This window comes from Petromyzon marinus, chromosome 18 (assembly GCF_048934315.1).
Source record: "Petromyzon marinus isolate PM22_M1 ecotype Great Lakes invasive population chromosome 18, UKy_Petmar_22M1.pri1.0, whole genome shotgun sequence".
In the NCBI taxonomy this organism is placed as follows: Eukaryota; Metazoa; Chordata; class Hyperoartia; order Petromyzontiformes; family Petromyzontidae; genus Petromyzon; species Petromyzon marinus.
The window spans coordinates 9,748,641-9,768,746 of record NC_133684.1 but is presented as its reverse complement, the minus strand read 5'-3'; the positions used below and the strand labels follow the sequence as shown (position 1 = coordinate 9,768,746).

The 20,106-nt window shown below is 47.8% G+C and overlaps 1 protein-coding gene and 1 non-coding gene across 2 annotated transcripts; one reads left to right on the top strand and one right to left on the bottom strand.

Moving 5' to 3' along the window:
* Window positions 1–533: 533 nt before the first annotated feature.
* On the bottom strand, window positions 534–605 carry TRNAW-CCA (transfer RNA tryptophan (anticodon CCA)). Its single transcript has one exon. It is a non-coding gene; the product is annotated as a tRNA-Trp (tRNA).
* Window positions 606–8,612: 8,007 nt separating this feature from the next.
* On the top strand, window positions 8,613–18,859 carry LOC116943656 (ADP/ATP translocase 1-like). The gene is made up of 4 exons (XM_032956692.2): window positions 8,613–8,887; window positions 14,218–14,704; window positions 17,337–17,477; window positions 17,837–18,859. Exons 1-4 carry the CDS (start codon window positions 8,777–8,779, stop codon window positions 17,992–17,994), a joined length of 897 nt encoding a protein of 298 aa, XP_032812583.1. The 5' UTR covers window positions 8,613–8,776; the 3' UTR covers window positions 17,995–18,859.
* Window positions 18,860–20,106: the final 1,247 nt, after the last annotated feature.

The window sequence follows — 20,106 nt, the reverse complement described above, 5'->3', positions numbered from 1 at the left end:
AGATTCACTTAACTCGTGGTAGGCGAATATGCTGCGTGCATTCAAAACTCTCCCTTCGGTTGAATGTAATCTCACAGTGTCACACTCGATTTAAAGAAGTCACTTTATTAAAAATGACTTTTTTTCCCACAACCCTTAAGACCCTTTTGTTATATTCGACGACGATTAGCACTTTGTAATTAAAGAGTACAAATGTTTGCACTTAACTGTGCAAAGTACGTCTCGGGCCAACAGCGTACGGTCAAGTGAATGCATCGCTTGGTGTTCAACATTCAAACACGAGAGGGTGCTAGAGTCATTACGCTCGAACAGCGCGCAATGACATCACCTTCAAGTGCCCATACGTATCACCAGTTTAAGAACATTTTCCATCTTAACATCAAAGCAAATAAAACGTAGGATTTTTTTTTCTCACAAGCTCGTTACTTATAAACAGCGCCATTAAAACGAGTAACGGAAAATGGTTCTTTCTCCGAACGTGGCATTAAAACGGAAAATGGTTATTTCTCCGAACGTGGCATTAAAAAAAATACTGACCCCGACGTGATTTGAACACGCAACCTTCTGATCTGGAGTCAGACGCGCTGCCGTTGCGCCACGAGGTCCTCATGCCGACAATGGTGAAAGCTGCCTATATATGAGTTGGGTTCTAGCGGTGATATACACGTTTTATATAATGTAGAATCTCTTTGCGTGTGTGTTGAACTTCTTTCGACACCGTACATACTGCAGCCGTGCTCATGGCAGGCACGGGAAATAGCACATTAGCAATTTCGCATGTTTTTTTATACGTGGCTGTTCGTCCCACTCAGGCAGCTCCTCTCCGGTGTGCGACTGTGGTCATCCAGAACGTGTAAGGGGTCGTCCATAAATGACGTCACGCGATTTTGGACGATTTTTGACCCCCCCCCCCCCTCGTCACACGGCGTCACAAAAAGTCAGACCCCCCCTCAAATATGACGTCACAAAGCTCTGCCCCCCCCCCCCCCAAAAAATGCTTCAATTCGCTTTAAACTATTGTCATTGCAGTGCGTATTTAATGTGGCGCTGCACTCTGATGTTTTAGGAGAAAACATTTATTAAAAAGTCTATTTAATTAAGTAGTACGCGTTGTCTATATTTATTTATAAAGTTGCGCATTTTGACGTGACGTCACATTTCTCAACCCCTCCCCCCCCCCATCGTCACGCATCGTCACAAATGTCTGACCACGCCCCCTCCCCCTAGGTGCGTGACGTTATTTTTGGACGGCCCCTAACGGCGCAATGCCCCGATCCTCAAGTACGACAGAGGAGACGTCACAGCGATGGAGCAACTTCGCTGCTCCTGACACTTGGGCTTGGCCACCTGAATGTGAAATTGTATTTATTGATGTGTCGACGTCATCAGCCTGCTCGCACATCTTTTATATTCATCTCCTTGGTTCTTTGGGTAAAGTCACGTAGAATGAGAATGAAAACAATACAGCAAAAATAAGACGATAAAATTCTCACGACGTTTCGGCCACAACACAAGTAGCCTTCTTCAGGTAAGGAGAGAGAGACAGGTCTGTACGGAAGACAGAGTTCGGATGGACGCCGTCATGAATGGACAGCGTCTATTAAGCTGTGTGTGCGGAGTTAAAACATGAGTCGGTACGTTACAAGCAATTACCTCCAGAGAGGGGGAGGGAGAGGGGAACACATGAATTCATATTTAATATTTAATTAATACGTTTAAAATACAATACTGTACTTTACGTTTAATTGGACACTTTTGTAAAGAAAAATATAAAAGCACAGAGACCTCGTTAAGCCTCTGCATAGGTGACACGCGCCATCTAAGTGTAGTCAAGGGTTATGGTTTCATTCATTCCTCGTTACATTCATTCCAGTGACGTGCGGTGAGGTCAATGGCTGGGGAGGCACTGGCTAGTGTCAGAGCCAGATCCACACACTGAGGGGGGCGTGGTCTCGCGGAGGGGCGTGGCCTCACTGTGGGGGCGTGTCCTCGCTGAGGGGGGGCGTGTTAGACACGTCCCCCTCAGTGAGGCAGATGTGATAGCTGCCTCCCCTGGTACTTTTTCATTGCAGTTTCATGACGAGACCAGCGAGCCTCAATATCTTTATACACAATACGTGAAATAAGTTACCTGGAGTATGGAAGGCGAGGGCATGAAATTAAGGGGTCTACAAACATTACATTGGTGACATACTGAGATAGTAACAGGCACGCGCTTATTCTAGATTGAAAGCTTTCGTGACTGCAAGGATTCATACTCTTTGTTTTTTTTCGGTAAAATCACGTGGGTAAAATAAAATAAATGAAAACAACTAAATTAAATCACGACGTTTCGGAGGCAACACAAGCTTCCGTCTTTAGGTGGAAACCGTCACAGCAAAATTGCTGTACCACCTGAAGAGAGCTCTAAGATACCCGAGATTATATACAGGTTAAGGGGGGGGGGGAGCCAGGAAGGGCTGTGGGGGGGGGGGGCTAAGTTAAGCAGCCTTTTGTTATGCTGCAGGGAGGTTGGGGGGACGGAGAGGCGATGGCGAGCAGTGATCGATAATGAGCGTAACCAACTGGAGGAAATGGAAATGGCTGTACAATTATAAGGCAGCTAAAATTTGACTTGGTTGATGACATATTTCCAATGATTGCTCAATTTAAAACCATCTGCTCGGTTTAAGTTGTGTCTATGTTTGTATATCTGGATGGCTTCATGGACAAATCTTTGGTAGTATCCGGGAGGTTAACAGAGTACTTTGGTATCGGAGAAAACAATATCATGAGAACCCACTGTGTTGAAACAATGATCAGCTACGGCCGAAGAATTTGTTCTGCCGTGTTTCAAATCTTATTTGTGCTCGCGAATTCGGTCAGAAATGTCGTTTCGTCTCCCCGATATAGCAGTCACTGCAGGTACAACTCAATTTGTAAACACCGGGGTACTGTAAGTCAGGAATGACATCCTTTACGGATGGGATCAGATCATGGATTGTCTACTTTATTGAACCGGACCTAAATCTTGTGTTTGTTCAGAATTTTGGAAATCTTTTTGGTAACGCCTGCTATGTATGGCAACGTGATGATTTTGATCGGAGTATCAGGTGGTTGTTTCTGTATGGTGGGAGAAACAGCTCGGCGGATAGTACGGTCAGAGTATCCGTTCATCTTGAGGGCCAGATGTACATGTTTTAATTCACTGGCCAGGTGGTGTTGGTCAGAAATGCAATGAGCCCTATGGTATAGTGTTTTGATGAGGGAATTATTTTGAGCCGGGTGGTGATGGGAATCAGGCTTCAAGTAGGAATCTGTGTGGGTGGCCTTCCTGTAAACAGAATGTCCTAAAGAGCCATCAGGCCTCCTCTCAAACAGAACATCCAAGAATGGCAGCTTGCCATCTTTCTCCACTTCCATGGTGAATTTGATGGATGGGTGTCTGGAATTGATGTGGTCTAGGAAATGGTTCAATGCTGGGAGGCCATGTGGCCAAATGACGAAAGTGTCATCCACATATCTCTTCCACTAGTGACAATGGGGAACCCATAGGGGTACCCTCATTTTGTTTGTAGAAGGTAACATTCCAGGTAAAGTAAGTGTTGGTGAGGCAGTGCCTAACCAGTGCAGATACATCAGGGTTCAGTCCATGTTGGACCAAGTCTTCAATTATTGTTATGGTGTCAGGCACTGGGACCTTGGTGAACAGAGAGACCACATCAACGAGGATATCGTCAGGAGACAGTACAATGTCCTTGATCATAGAAAGCAATTGGGTTGAGTTAAGTACTGCTGAGGTGGTCTTGCCAGTGAAGGGAAGCAGAGTAGCCGATAAAAAAACGGGCTAGCTTGTAGGTAGGAGAGTTGATCGTCGACACAATGGGCCGTAGTGGGGTACCTTCTTTATGGATCTTGGGAAGACCATAGAATCTGGGAGGTCTTGCAGCCGAGGGTTTTAGGGAGGGACATTTGGTTGGTTCGATTAAGGAAGTCGAACTAGTGATGATCTTATTGGTTTTTGTCGTTAGGCTGTTAGTAGGATCACTTTTAATTTTGGAGTAACTCCCATCACTGAGTAGGTCCTGGATTTTGTTGTTGTATGAGTTTTTATCCATGATAACAGTAGCATTACCCTTGTCGGCCGAGAGGATGACGATATCATCCCTCTTTTTTAAATTCGCGCTTAATGCCCACGCTCCATCCAGTTACTGAGGGGTTGTGCAATCAGAGGGGAGGCTGAGCTCGTCGCTTGCCTCGCCTCTCGTCTCTTCCTGTATTTGCAGCAGAGCTCCGCAAATTTGGCGATTTTGACTATAAAAATGATTGGAGTCGTACAGAAATTACATTTATAACACAGATCAGTGGAAAAATCTTAATATTTGACTTCATTTGATTATTCTTTTTTTTCACTTTTCATTGGAGTATGACAGGTGAGGCTCTGCCTCACCTGCCTCCCGTGACCGCTCGTCCCTGATTCATTCACCATCTGTTCATTCATACACCATACTGTTCATTCATCCATCGGGCACGTGGGGCTACAGCCAATCAGAACACGCGCTGGTGGGCGAGCGGTGGGTGGGAGGGCGTGAGCCTGGCCACTGGGGGTGGGGGCACACGGAGGGCGGATATGGGTGGTGGGGGCACGCGGGTTGAGGGTGGGGGGCACGCGGGCTGAGGGTGGGGGCACGCGGATTGGGGGTGGGGGCACGCGGATTGGGGGTGGGGGGCACGCGGGCTGGGGGTGAGGGGCACGCGGGTTGGAAGTGGGGGCATGCGGGCTGGGGGTGGGGGCACGCGGGTTGGGGGTGGGGGCACGCGGGTTGAGGGTGGGGGCACGCGGGCTGAGGGTGGGGGCACGCGGGTTGGGGGTGGGGGGCACGCGGGCTGGGGGCACGCGGATTGGGGGTGGGGGGCACGCGGGCTGGGGGTGGGGGCACGCGGATTGGGGGTGGGGGGCACGCGGGCTGGGGGGCACGCGGGCTGGGGGTGGGGGCACGCGGATTGGGGGTGGGGGGCATGCGGATTGGGGGTGGGGGGCACGCGGGCTGGGGGTGGGGGCACGCGGATTGGGGGTGGGGGGCACGCGGGCTGGGGGTGGGGGGCACGCGGGCTGGGGGCACGCGGATTGGGGGTGGGGGGCACGCGGGTTGGGGGTGGGGGCACACGGGTTGGGGGTGGGGGCACACGGGTTGGGGGTGGGGGCACGCGGATTGGGGGTGGGGGCACGCGGATTGGGGGTGGGGGGCACGCGGGTTGGGGGTGGGGGGCACGCGGGTTGGAAGTGGGGGCACCCGGGGGTCCGGAGGGGGCGAGTGGGAGGGGGTCGTCAGGGTGTGGGGGAGCTCTTTGGGAGAGGCCCTTTGTCCTACTTAGCGCTACATTTGCAGGGGTTTGCGGTCTTTATTGTGGTCATCGGAATCTTAATCTTCATTTATACTGTAAGGAATCCGATCAGCTATAAAGCTCCTTTTTTCACAGACGTCAAGGTGATGGAGGGGTTTATCAATGGACCCAGCTGTTGTGCAGGAGTCAGATGGGCCGCTGGGGTTGCTGCTGCTGCTGCTGTTGTTGGTTGCATCGCGGCACTGAGAGATGGCAACGGCGTGGCCGTGACCTTCACCCAGCAGTGGATTAGAACACGGCTGATGATATCGTAGAGCAAGCCACGTAAGGGTTGTAAAACAATGACAAAAATCCACGCGTATTTAACGTTGTACCGTCACCGTTTCGTTTTGATCTCAGATCCTTGCACTTTGTTGAGTTGTCCCTTTTCATTGGAACTGGAGCCCGGTGAAAGGTCACGGAGCTGGAAGCAAGGCGCTGCGTGTGAATGAACAGCAGCACCGAGGGCGTCCACCACGATCAGCAACTACTGTAGGTGGGGCCCTGGGTAAGCCACACACACGGCCACTGAAGATCGGATGTGTGTTTTCTTCAGACATGCTTACAATCTCTAATTAATATCACGGGGAGAAGTGCCACGTGTTGTTGGATTGAGCCGGAAGAAGTCGTGACGACACAGATCGTCCAGTTGGAAAGTCAAAATGTGCACGATTATATTCCGTATTTTAATCTAGACACGCTCTAAAGCGATATAACCCATGCAGCTGACGATTAAATTATTATTTTGTATGCCTAGCCTGTGTGCATTATTCAATTAATTCGCAGGTCCGTAATCTTTTATCATTCCCAAAACATTGATTCTGTTTCATTACATTATTTCCAACGCACCACATTGAACGAGGTATCCTAACGAATGCAACACAGGGAGGCGGTGGAGGAGAGACGCAATTTGTTTGCAACGAAAGTAACCCTTGGTTACCACAGGTAGTCTGACATTCATTCAGTGCAAAGTTATAGTACGTTATTGTTGGTGACTCAATTGCTCGACAATCAAATCCCTTAACCTGTTGAATTGGACATCTACTGGACATCTGATCCTTATGGGGTACCAAATAATAGAAAATGCCCGAGGCAATTAAATAATTTATTTCTGGGACACTATTTATTTCCGGGGGTGTAACTTAACTCCGCGACTGGGATACCAATCAATCCGAAATCGGTGCCACACTCCGCGATGTCGAGACGCAGCGAGGACGACGATTGTGCCGAAACCCTGAACGCTCGCATGCGCGGTGGTGGTGCATCGCGTACAGCTCGTCGAGATGAGTCGATTGCCGCATCGCCGACCATCAACAGACTAAAAATGACTGCATCACGGACATTATGCGAGAGCCGGGGTACTAAGAGTACCCCGGGGTACTAAGGTTCATCTGTGAAAACGACTGGACATCTGTGAAACAGAGCTTCATAGCTCATCGGATTCCTCCAGTATCAGTCAATATTCTGAATTGGAGCTCATAATTTCCTACATGGGATAAAGTGACTATCAATTTATAAGTTGAACTTCTTTCGCACCATACGTAGCCAACCGTGCTAATCGTAGGTGCGGGAATTGATCTACTCCCCCTATGCCCGAGTGTTCTTCCAGATGAAATACAGTGACTGCGAGGTGAGTTTGCGTGACCTCTATCCTGTACCACGTTGAAGGTGGTGGTGACATTTTACCCCTCCCACTGCTGGCTCTCTCCAAGTGGTGTCTCTGATATAGCGATGTTCCCTGGCCCACCCCAAATGGCTGGGCAGAACGCCAAGTGTTGGTAAAGTTCTTGAAAGGGTAGTACCGTTAAGTCGGTACATCTACAGCACAAATACGTCACTAGACGTTCCGTATTGGGCCTGTGCTGGGCCAATGCGCGCATAAGCGATACGCCAATTTTCATGGTTCTTATTGGCTGGACGGATACGTAAACGCTATCCAAACCCAGCGATACTACTTTTGCTACGTTTCAGAAATTGACATGACCTTGCCCTTAGCACGAGTGTGGACATACGGATACTCGAGCGAAAACATTCATCTGGCACCGTCCCACCCTTGCAGAGTAATTTATACTAGTGGGGGGGGGGGGGTATATTCGAAAAAACGCATCACCTTGGCGGTTTGCTTCAATGTCATCATTGGGCAGATCGGCCCAAAAAAATCTGATGAAAATTACAAAAATGCCAAGATATTTTACAACTATATTTTACATGTGCAAGATGTATAATATGCCGCAGACGGTGACAATGCAGGAAGGCGTTAATCCAGCGGTAGATATTCTTCAGCTGACAATGTTGATACCACCACAGTATGTTAGGCACAAATATCAGCTGTGCCTGACTCGTACGTTGTATTCAGCGTCATTTGAACACTACAACCGTACGCGTGGTGATAGCTCTTGCTTGGTGAGTGTAGCCTTCTTCACCATTATTTCCGCCTACTATTTTTATGCCGACGTTTCGGGCGCTTGCTTTGCGCCCGAAACGTCGTGATTTATTTTATAACCGACGCTTGTGTTGCGCCCGAAACGTCGTGATTTATTTGATTTTTACCGAAAGAACCAAAGAGGATGGATTCCTGCAGTCACGAAAGCTTCAAATCAAGAGCATTATTTCCAATCCAACGCTCTCCGTGTTCTAGAGAGAAAACCCCATCACGAGAGGAAATTGGCAACGAATCAACACTGCCACCAAACTTGTGACAAAGCGTTAATGAAATGTAGTTGTTCTGGATGCCAGAAAATGTGCCACCATGCAGACATGGCTTGTGGCATATAGGGCACAGGTCAGGCCCCTAAAGATATATCTGTACAAAGACACTTGCATAGTTGGGAATGGGGGGGGGGGGGGTAGGAATCCATTTTTTTTAGCTCTACCTTGTACAACTTGTCCTGGCATCCTTTGAGTTACTACGAGGCAGGGGGAGGGGATGTGGGTGAGGAGGAGGGGGGGGGGGCATTGGTGTACCATTGTGCGTGTGCACGTGTCTTTTGTAACAAAGAAACAAAAAAATAGGTGGCAGTTTGCTCTCCGTTAGCTTGGCCGTCATCAGAGTTCACAATGCCCCTGTCCCCTTCCCCCCACGTACACCCATCCCCACCGACCCAGGTCGCTGGTGAAGGAGGCGAGCGTTACTGTGCCCTTGCCGAACTGCCCAATGTATTTATACACCGCAGTGTGTGTGGCACACTCGTGAGCGAGCGCGTCACCGGCCACCACCCCGTGACCCCTTCTGCAAGGAGCTTTATGAGAGCTCGCCCGAGTGTCGCCGGCGTCACTGGGCAGGCACATCCACGTCCATCTGATCTCCAGCAAGCTGCTCGAGAGGCACGAGCGAACACCGTGTCCCAGTTTTGGCCAGCTTTTGTACAAATTTATATTTTTTATGCGTTAAGAGCCTCGACCGCAAGCAACCATGAGCGACGTGGCCATTGGATTCCTTAAGGACTTTATGGCGGGAGGCATTGCCGCTGCCATCTCCAAAACGGCCGTGGCACCCATCGAGAGGGTGAAGTTGCTTCTGCAGGTAAATCGCCCAACGGTGGGCGAACGGACGTGCACGCCTTGAGCCGAAACGATGGTTTTACGCGTGAAACGAGGAGGTTGCTGGTTGGAGTGTGGGGTTGTGGCAGAATGTAAATTGTAGGCTATATAGTTTTGTTCATCGGTGTCATGTGAGTGACTGGTAAATAATGTCAGTTCTTGGGGGGGGGGAGGGAACTCGAATAAAATGTTATATTTTATGTAAGGAGTAATTATTTTTAATTGGTTCTTTCAGTAAAGTCAAGTAGAAGGGAATGTGAATCCCTGCAGTCACGAAAGCTTCAAATCGAAGGAAAAAAGAGAGTAATTAATTGTTCTGAATCACCTTGTTAAATGGCATCGTATCGTCACCTTTCAAATTTTAAGCAGTGCCTAGCATTTTGTGCACAACGCCACTGAGAGGACAGGTTAAGATGTTGTGTCCAACCACACATGGTTGGACACGATGCAAGTATCTGTTAGCCACGACGTCTCCAGTGTTGATGTTCTCAGTCGAGCCAGTCAAGGTCAACATGGAGGGCCCAAAGGATCCTAAAGACAAACAAAGCCAGAGTCACATTGGGCAAGGTCAACGATACACAGGTTACCACTCAGTGTCCCTGGCAGCCGTGGGTATCCCAGTGCTCCTAAGAATTCTCAACACTCGGTGTGAAAGTTAGCTATGATGTATGTCAAGCTTGGAAAAGGCTTGACATTTCTACCCCGAGTCTGGGAAGGTCCTGTTCAAATTCTATTAACCCAATGGTATCGTCGAGGCAGTTGAAGGTCAACATGACATTCTTATGTTCTGAAGGAAGCATTCATCTGAAGGGACTAGGAGTAATATTAAGAGCCGATGAGTCTGGCGAGTGCCACCCTTGCGTGCACTGTTGCCCTACTGTGATGAGCTACATCGAGACTATAATGGCAACGGACACTGTTTCAAGAGGCAAGGTCGTCTGGAAGCATGTAAATGTTAGACTCGAAGCTACAGTGAGTGGCAGTGATCTCGTAGAGGTGAAGGATCAGATTAATCCGTGAGTAAATATTTTTATATGTCAGATATTTTTTTGGTGAATACGTGCCGTGTACATCACCAACAAATGGGGCAAAACCTTCTGGGCGATGTGCGTTGGCCATTTCGTCAATGTGTGAATGTGGCCCATTGTGTTCGTCAAATTATGTGTGTGACCCTAAATAATAACCGGGGTGTGTTTGCGAGCTGTACGGGACCGAGCAGTTCATTTGGTTTTACATTTGGATAACTCTCAAGAATTCATAGGCGCCAGCGTGTACTGTTCCACAGATCAAAGAGCATCACTAATTATATGGAATTCTACGTACATTGTAATCCCATTAAAAAAAAAGCACTTGATGTGACAATCTGAGATGTTACAGTAATACGAATACACATTCATGTGCCCTTGGAAATCAGTCCGGCGAAGAGGCACAGAGTTAAAAATAAGAGGTGCAAAGTATGTTGCTTGCAAAAATAATACGATGCACTGTGGGAGTTATGCAGTTATTTTTGGGAGTCCACAAAGATCACTGCTGAACCTTTACATATACACAGAGACGGCATTTAGTTCAAGGTCAAATGCGTTTGTTTTCTCTCGCGAAACAATTGGTTGATAAGCTATAGGAATACAATTGAGGATACTTGTGGTTTATAAATGTCAAGCACTTTGGGGGGTTATTCTCTGGCGGTTTCGGTAAAGTAGCTAATGTGTGAGTGATCAGTGTGACACCGTAATAACAACGTCAAATAAAGTTACGTTTCAAAGTCAGTTTGCACGATCTTCAATTAATACGGTATAAGCAATATGCGCTAACAATTTGGAAGCTCATACGCTATGCCGACACGTATGATCACATTTTGGCTTTTACATTATTTAAAAGTCGCTCAGATATATTGGTAGAAATTAAACCTTGAAACAAAAAACATAAGTTTGTCGGCCTTTAAATATACAGAAGAGGCGCGGCCTACTTTAGCATGACCTTATCCAGAGAAGGCCTAGGCTTTGGCCAAGGTCATTTGAACCCAGCAGCAAGAACTCACTCCATGCACATTGCAACGAAATACTAGTTAATTGTATGACTATTAAAGTTATAGTATTATTAATGGAATGCATACACTTGGAAGGTGAATACAATTCGCTTTTACTTTCCTTTTTCCTAATTCTATTGTAATTGTGCTATCCATGTGATAAGACGACAAATGCATAGAGAACTGCTCACGGACGCAGGTGACAGAACTTCCTGAGCCCACTTAACGTGATTTTTGTTTTTCATTTCTATCCACACATTATGGGACACACTTTCTCCCATGTCCCGGTGTGAGTGCATGACAGTAAAATCACCGTTCCTACTTCACACAGCTGTAATTCAGACAAACTTAGTCGAACACTAAATTAATGTGATGGGGTTTTTTTTTTTGGTGCGGGCATTTGACTCAAGTGATTGAAAGTGGGTAAGGGTGGACAAAATTGACTGCCCAGATAGAAAATCCATGATCTCAGAGCCGCTGGCCCCATACTCTGACCTCCGAGCCACACACCTACCTCACACATACAATGATCGTATCCAAGTTGATATGGATAGTCATTGCATGTGTTTGTATGTCTTCTCTATGTATGTATGTATGGTGAATTTATTTCGGACCGTATGTAGCCAACCATAATTATCGGAGGTGCAGAGGAATTGCAACAAACTAAACACAAAAAGAAAAGAGTTTTCAAATCTATATTCAAAAGTGCATAGCTCCAGTGGCTTCCGAAATATCGGAAGGAAGAGCATTCCAGACGGCCGCAGCATCTGAAAGCACACAATACAGTGACCGTCTTTGTTCGGTGACCAGCCAAATGCCGCTGCGAGGATGACCGGAGTTCGCTTGATGGTTTATGCTCCTTAAACGAGATCGGCAAGCTATTGTGGTTCATATGTGGCAAGCACTTTGTGTGCACTGAGTGCGACCTTACAATGTATTCGTTCGGCAACCGGAAGCCAATGCAGCTCGGCGAACACTGGATGGACACGGTCGGATCTTGTAGTACTCGTTACGACCACGTGCCAAAGAGTTTTGTACATGTTTTTGCCAGACGTCCCATAGGGTAGTGAGTTGCAATAATGTAGTTTATGCTGAATGTCCTGGGTCTATACAGATTCCTACAAAAAAGGGCATTAGGTACAATGCAGGTAAATTGAACATGGCTATGAAATGGGCTCGTTCAAGTTTAGCGTCAGCGTGCTGGGTAAGGATATTTTAAACCAATGCAGCTCAAATGATGCTTGTTTTTAATTTCGCCGATATCCGGTTCTGTATCCAATGCTGTAATCCAGTTATCGTGGAATTGGCCATACATAGTTGATCTCATGCTACTGCAGTGCGCGTGTCATGCATATTATTGTGAGCTTGAAGTCTGAAATAAATATATTGGCAAATGTAATCAAGTACCACGTGGTATTTTGGCTTCTGTGCAGACTACAGACTAGCGTGTATAAATACTCTGAATATTAACAGGAGGAATGCTGGCCTTCAAATTGAAGTTGCATAATGAGGACTCACATTAGCCCAGCATGGTAATTGGGGGAAAGTCTTGAGTCCTCATGGGAAGATGTATCTGTCACCTGCAGCCTGAAAATGGCAGACGTTTATGCAAATAATTGGAAAGGTGTTTAGCTCACGATTTTAATAAGAAACTTTACAATACAAGCACCATGCCTTTATTTTTAAGTTTCATCAAGATGTCGAAATTAGGACGGGGAGAACAATACATCAGTGTTAAATGCAATATATTAGACATTATCCATTGCACGTGATTGGCATTGCTGTAAATGCATTCCAATAGTTTTCGCTGTTTATTCCTACTGCTTTGGTAAAAAATTAAACCATGGAAATCGCTGTCAAATTCGTACGTCACAAGTTTACACTGAGCCGAAGGCTTCAACGGTGGAATTTTGGCCATCTCCTGCCATGTGATGCATTGCAAGAGTTTTGCATTGCAACACGTGGCCAAAATAAAATGCATTGCAAAGAACAGTATGTTAAAATTAACAAGACAAGCCCAGATGCATTTCATCCGAAACAACCTTGAAGTTAGAGGAAATAGGTTTAAAGAGTTCCCTGCTTTGGCACCGGCTAAGCATGGGAAATAAATGCAATTCAAGGCAGTCTTCAACTTCAACCAGATTGCTGTTGTAAGATAAACATGAAACTCCATGAGCACCTCCAAAACCCAAATTTATAGCACCGATCGCTTGTTAACCAATCCCTTGGGCACTACAAAATGTGAATCTTTAGAATGTTTATTTAGACCGGAGGAATCCTATGAGATATGAAGCTCTTTTTCACAGATGTCAAGTAGTGTTGGCCCTTGTATTTAATCCAACAGAACTGTGGTTTTGGATCTTCCACGCAGATGTATGATATGTACTGCACAAGCTAACACCATTCGGCTCTTTAACTAGTTTTACAGTACAGTATTTACTTTCAGTGTTTTTTACATTAATAAATCGTGCTCCTGTAAAGCGCGTGTGGCTTGTAACGAATACACCTGTAGACCCGTGTGTGGTGGTTGCACAATTGAGACTCGCGTTGTTAAATGTGCATCAAACACAAAGTGAAAGACGACGACGACGATGATGATGATGCTGTTGTCAGTTAGTAATTTCGCACCCCGTATGTACGTTGAACTTCTTTCACGCCGTACGTAGCCAAACGTGCTAATGGGCGGTGCGGGGGAAGGACAACTTCAGTGCAAAGGGGCTCTTTCGTTTGCTTCCTTCCATTCCTTCCTACCCTGAGTCGCCCCTGTCCATTCCTGACCTCTGACCTCTGTGGAGTCGTCCCACTGCCGTCTCTTCAGCCGTCTTCCTCAGCTTTTGTTCGCCTTCCTCTCAGTCTCCACTCGCTAGTTAACTTTGGCCCACCTCTCTCGCCCGTTGTGGATGTCCACGGTGATGAACGCGTCAATGCACTGCGCGCTGTGTGTGCATTGGCCTCGGGGAGCGGTGGCGCAGTGGTTAGCGCTGCGCTACGGACCCCGGCAGAGAACCGAGTTCGATTCCCGCTCACGGCCACCACCAACAACGGTGACGATCACCTGAACGACCGGTCCTGGTCCTGAGCCTCCCATAGGGTCGACTCAGCCTCAAAACGAGTGTACCTGGCGCGGTGTGTGTCGCAAAACACACCGCCACTCGGGAGAGACAAAAGCGGCCGGGCACGGCGCCGGACTCCCATCCCCCCTGCCCCCCTGCCCCCCCCCCCCCGCAGCGAGGCTAACGCACGACGTGACCACTTCTTGTGTCTGTGTGTCTCGGGCGCGCGTGCAGGTGCAGCATGCCAGCAAGCAGATCACTGTGGACCAGCAGTACAAGGGCATCATGGACTGCGTGGTGCGCATCCCCCGTGAGCAGGGCTTCGTGTCGTTCTGGCGCGGCAACCTGGCCAACGTGATCCGCTACTTCCCGACGCAGGCGCTCAACTTCGCCTTCAAGGACAAGTACAAGCAGATCTTCCTGGGCGGCGTCGACAAGCACAAGCAGTTCTGGCGCTACTTCGCCGGCAACCTGGCGTCGGGCGGCGCCGCGGGTGCCACGTCGCTGTGCTTCGTGTACCCCCTCGACTTCGCCAGGACGCGTCTGGCGGCCGACGTGGGCAAGGGTCAGGCGGAGCGCGAGTTCAAGGGTCTGGCCGACTGCATCAGCAAGATCTTCAAGTCGGACGGCCTGCGAGGACTCTACCAGGGCTTCAATGTGTCCGTGCAGGGCATTATCATCTACCGCGCCGCCTACTTTGGCATCTATGACACGGCTAAAGGTGTGCGCGTGATGTGATGCGTGGCAGGGTTTTACATATTTTTTGTTTGCTGCGGGGTGACGGTAGCGTAGCGGTTAGCGCGTCGCGCTACGAGCCCGGCAGGACCAGAGTTCGATTCCCGCTCGCGGCCACCACCAACCAAAGTGACGATGATCTGAACAAACGGTCCTGGTCATGGGCCTCCCCTAGATCGACTCAGCCTCAACGTAATACCTGGTGCGGTGTGTAGTAAACATCGCCACTAGGGAACCAAACGCGGCCGGGCGTGGTGTTGGCCACCCGCTCCCAGCCATCATAGGTGCTGCTCGCTAACAGCACTTGCCCCAAGAGTCTGTCCAGGCTATGTCTGTGTGGTGCGTCGCAGACATGTGTTTGCCGTTTTGTTTAAACTGCACTTCCGAGCTCTCGTTTAGTGAGTACTCAGAAGAAGTATTTATTTATTTATACTGGTGAAATACGATGAGCTATAAAGCTCTTTCTCACATGTGTCCAGTAGGCAATACAAAGCACACGATAGGAAGTGCAAAGCAAAGGTAAGTAAATCACTCAAATATATATTTAAAAAACTAAACTATTGTGCTGTATACCCATAGATACACCAATTATCAGCATCCGATGTATGTAGCTGTAGGAAATGCAACAGACTGCAGCGGTCGCTGTTATACCGAAGTGCGGCTCGTTGCAATAATCGCTGTGGCCCATTAGGAATGAGAGATGGCGATGAACAGAGTGAAACAAAGATTAACACTGACTTCAGAGATGGCCCTTTACAAACATAAATTACTAATTCTGACATCGTATGCCACTATATTAAAAAAGCACTCCCAACTCAGACTGTTCATGAATGCGTTCCTGAAAACATTGAATGATCCACCCCCTGGCAATTCCATGAGATTCCATTACGGAGAGATATATTTTTTTTGCATTGAGGCACACTTACACATTTAGCGGTTGCAGGGGGTGACTTAAACGCATTCAACACGACCACATACACATTCAAAATCGATGTGTACTTGCATCGTGAGCGTAAGGATTGATATCAATCGATTAATCAATGCGTCCTTGCACCCTTGAACAGAGGAACGAACAGAAGCGAAGGCACGTGTACATTCCTCAATGACACTTGCGACCTTGCACAAGATAACCATGAGATCAATGGTGATGAACATCAGCTCTCTCAAAGGTCTCGCTGTAATTAGGAAGTGAGGCAAACCTTCTGATACACTACACCTTCCCTTGACACTGAAACGCTAACTTACACACACACAGACATAGCACGGACGCGTATCACCGTTTGAGTTTGGTGGGAAGCGATTCGCACGATTAGCTGCGTACTCTGCGAACTACGTTCAACTTATGTACATACAATACAGGTCGCTGCTAAGTAACACGCATCCAGGGGGGGGTGGGGGGTAAGAGTTGTTTAAACATAGGCAATCCTTCACACAGGTAGCATCAATATTAAAGTACGTATTTAGTTATATATGAACACACACACACACACACATGGGTATGTAAGTATAAAACAGCTAAATATATTAACACCGCTTTCACAAACGCCGCTGATAAATGTGGGCTAGTGAAGTGGGTTCATAACGCAGCACGCTAACCACTGCACCACCTCTCCATCCCGCATATAAATGCAAAGGATATAAGGGACTGATAAATATGGATCGAGGCATACTCCAGTGAACACGAGTCCAGATATAATAATGTCCAGCATAGTTCAAGAGGATATGATTTGCACACAAATTCACGTAGCACACGCGAAAATAAACATCGAATTACAAGCCAGGCCTCAAACAAGGCGGCTGAGGAGAGGTTTTATTTGGAGGGCAGTTCTCTACAAGCTTGACCTCAGGAGCTGCACAATCTCCTGACTTGAAAAGCATCCCCTCCATCCATCGACACCGGCATGCGCTGTCTCAGACGACACAACGGATCGTGCGTAGTTATATTTGACTGACAGCTGAAGTTTTACTTCTCCAACAGAAACAAAAAAAAGTCGTGTCAACTTTCCCGTCACAAAAAAAAAACCTTAATTGGGCCTCAATACCAAGTGACATGTACCATACCATATGTTACCCGCCTGCTGGGCGTCGCTGTGGTTAGATTGTTCGGCTCACAGCGAGTTCAATTCCCAGGCAGGGATTGACTTGGAGTCATCCTTCTTAGACTGAGAGTCGTCCTTTTGAATCATTGACTCCCTCCACGGGGGATGAAAGATATCCGCCATTGGCTCAGGGCCAGCAAACAGAAATGAATGGCACGCTGTTGCTCGTTTCAGCTGGGAGATAAACTGACTTTAACTTTTTGATACCGTTAAAGCCCCCACTTATTTAACTTAGATGAGTACAACTAATATTTATATATATACTTTTCAACCAATAGAGCCTCACTGAGTCTCGTGAATCTTTTTCACGAGGATCCTTGTAATTTTTTTTATCAGTAGGGGGATGATGATGATGATGGTGATGATGATGATGATTATGATTTGCCATGAAAATTCCAATTGAGTAATGATGTTTTTTATGTCGTACTTCGGGACATTTTAGACAGAACCCACTTTGCCTATGGGCCCTGCCATTAACGAGCGCGGCCTGTCCCCACTGTGTGCGGCTGTCCACGGTAGGCATGCTGCCGAACCCGAAGAGCACGCCCCTCGTCGTGAGCTGGATGATCGCTCAGTCTGTGACGGCTGTGTCCGGTATCGTGTCCTACCCATTCGACACCGTGCGTAGGAGGATGATGATGCAGTCTGGGCGCAAAGGAGGTAAGCTGATGGCATCTGGTACTTGTGCGATTGCGCGGGGAGCGGTCGCGCAGCGGTTAGCGCACTGCACTACGAGCGCGGCGACCCGGGTTCGATTCCCGCTCAAGGACAACACCGGCGACGATTATCTGAACCGGTCCTGTGCCTTCCCTAAGCCGACCCAGCCTAAAATAAATATCTGGTGCGGTGCGTAAACATCAGCACTAGGGGAGACAAAGGTGGCCGGGCGTGGTGCTGGCCACCCACCCCCTCGTTTGCCGTGCCGGCCTTCGTAGGTGCTCGCTAACAGCGCTTGCGCAAGTGTTGTACTGCCATGCTCACACACGTCCCCACCTCCCCCCTGCCTCCGTTTGCCCCAGCCGACATCATGTACCGGGGAACCATTGACTGCTGGAAGAAGATCTTACAGCAGGAGGGCGGCAAGGCCTTCTTCAAGGGCGCCTGGTCGAACGTGATCCGTGGCGCGGGAGGCGCCTTTGTGCTCGTCCTGTACGACGAGATCAAGAGAGTGCTGTAAGGGGCCTCCACTCGCCAGCCAGCCAGCCAGCCGAGCCGAGCAGGACGCCGACAGGCGCCCCACCTCACCAGGTCCAGCGGAAATCTGAGGAAGCCACGAATGTCCTTGCCAGCAGAGGCTCTGCTCACTTCTTTGGGGGGGGGGGGGGGCACTTCGACGCAATTTATATTTTTGGTGTGAATGTTACCGACCATTAAATTGAAACTCACGTAAGGAAAAAGTTTACAGTTGATCAATCACGGTTTATTTTTGTCATCTGGATAATTCCGTGCGTCAAAAATGTGCCTTTTTCTCTTGGCGGAACGACGTTAAGGTTTCTGCAGATTTCTGCCGTGTATTATTTATCATGCATGTCTTGGTCCAGAGGTCTTTTGAACAATGCAACGAAGAGCAAAACCGCCGCACGTTCAGACTAACGCTGTCTTGCGGCGAGAGCCTTTTTTGAGGGTTTGAAGGTCACCTTGAGTGGTTGTGCCAGCCATTGTATTGTGATGTCAACAATACTGGCTCTAAATGTTGTTTTAGCATTTACGTTATGGTTCACATGATAGTGATCGGAGATTGGGCCTTTAAAAGATAAAGTGAAAATTATGTATAGGAACAATGTTTAAAGTATGACTTGAACAACTCCAGATTTAATGGGCTGGATGAAGTCCGTGTTTCCATGGCTACCAATCTCCATTCTCTTTAAAACTGCAGATTGAACACTGCACGCATATGTTGATTGGTTGACGTGAAAATATGGACTGTGACCCAAAACTCCTGAAGTTGGTTAACCCTGTCTCAAATAAACATGTTACGATTATGCAGTCAGTCTGTGAAACAATACGAGAGAATGCGGATTAAACTTCCTATTATAACCGTGGTGATGTGGAGTCCTCAGTCTGATTATTATTGTATCTGAGTGGCACCTCCGATTGGCACGGCTGGCTACGCGCAGTGCAAAATAAAATTCAACATACGTACGGCAAAGGGGGTTAGAGGGCAAATTCACCTCCGTCCTGACTACCCAATCTGCGTGGCCTCCGTTGCTTCGCACTGGCACAGATCAAATGTCACCTCCCTGCCCCAACAAATGACAAAGCCACACGCTTTGGCATATTTGATTTTGTGCATTCAAGAGGAGTTGAAAAGGCTTCCTGCCCAAAGCCGTTGCCACGTGTGGTACTGTAATTGTATTTGAGTGGAATAATTGTGGTGGCTCATTGTTCACAACGAAGTGTTCATTTACGGCATGTGCATGTGTCTGGGATGAAAACTCACATGTGCAGAGCAGTTATACTCAAGCTGCATCATTTGTCTGCATTGTTACATCTCTGATAATGGTGCAGCTTCCGCAACTATATCGCTGGCTCCAGAGCAATGAGCACCTGCAGAGTATGCAACACTCAAGGGCGGGACAAATACCTGTTTGGGGATGAGGTGCAAAGCGTATCGACTGTTGAACCCGCCTGCTGATTTCATAGCGGAACCCACAGTGAGAGAACGGATCCTGAACACATCCCGCAGACAGAAGCAGCCTGCTACTTCTCAATCAGCGTAAATACCCCTGCATTATTTCATTAGGGTCGTGAGAGATGACTTAATCGTGTTGCAGGGGCAACAGAATCCAGTTACCATTAACTGCTCTTTTAAGTGCCATCCATCACAAAGAGACCAACAGACATAAGTCGAGCGAGACGTTGTGTGCCAGTGAATGCATGTTACAAGCCAAACATTTCATTCCTAATGAGTGGAGGGGGATGTTTGTAGTGTCATTTATGAATTCAGCCTTTGGCTGATGACTGTTATGAGCCATGGCTTTATTCACCCGATGCGCCACAAGGACCCAAGAAGGGTGAATGTTGTTGCATGGTTTCTTTGTCTCTTGCAAGGGACGCCACTGGCATTTTTAGCCTCTCGATACCATTTCTAAGCTCAAAGAGGTACCTTGGTGTGTGGAAACCTCATCCAAGTGGTGACCGTTTGATTATGAAACCAAGATTTATTGCTAGTTTAAAACGATCTCTGTTTTTAAATGTAAAATTGCGGGCTGTGGCAGTTTTGGTGGCCAAGTTACGTGGAGGTGTGTGTCTGAGCACTGGTCCATAAATCAGCGAGTCGTGCGATAGA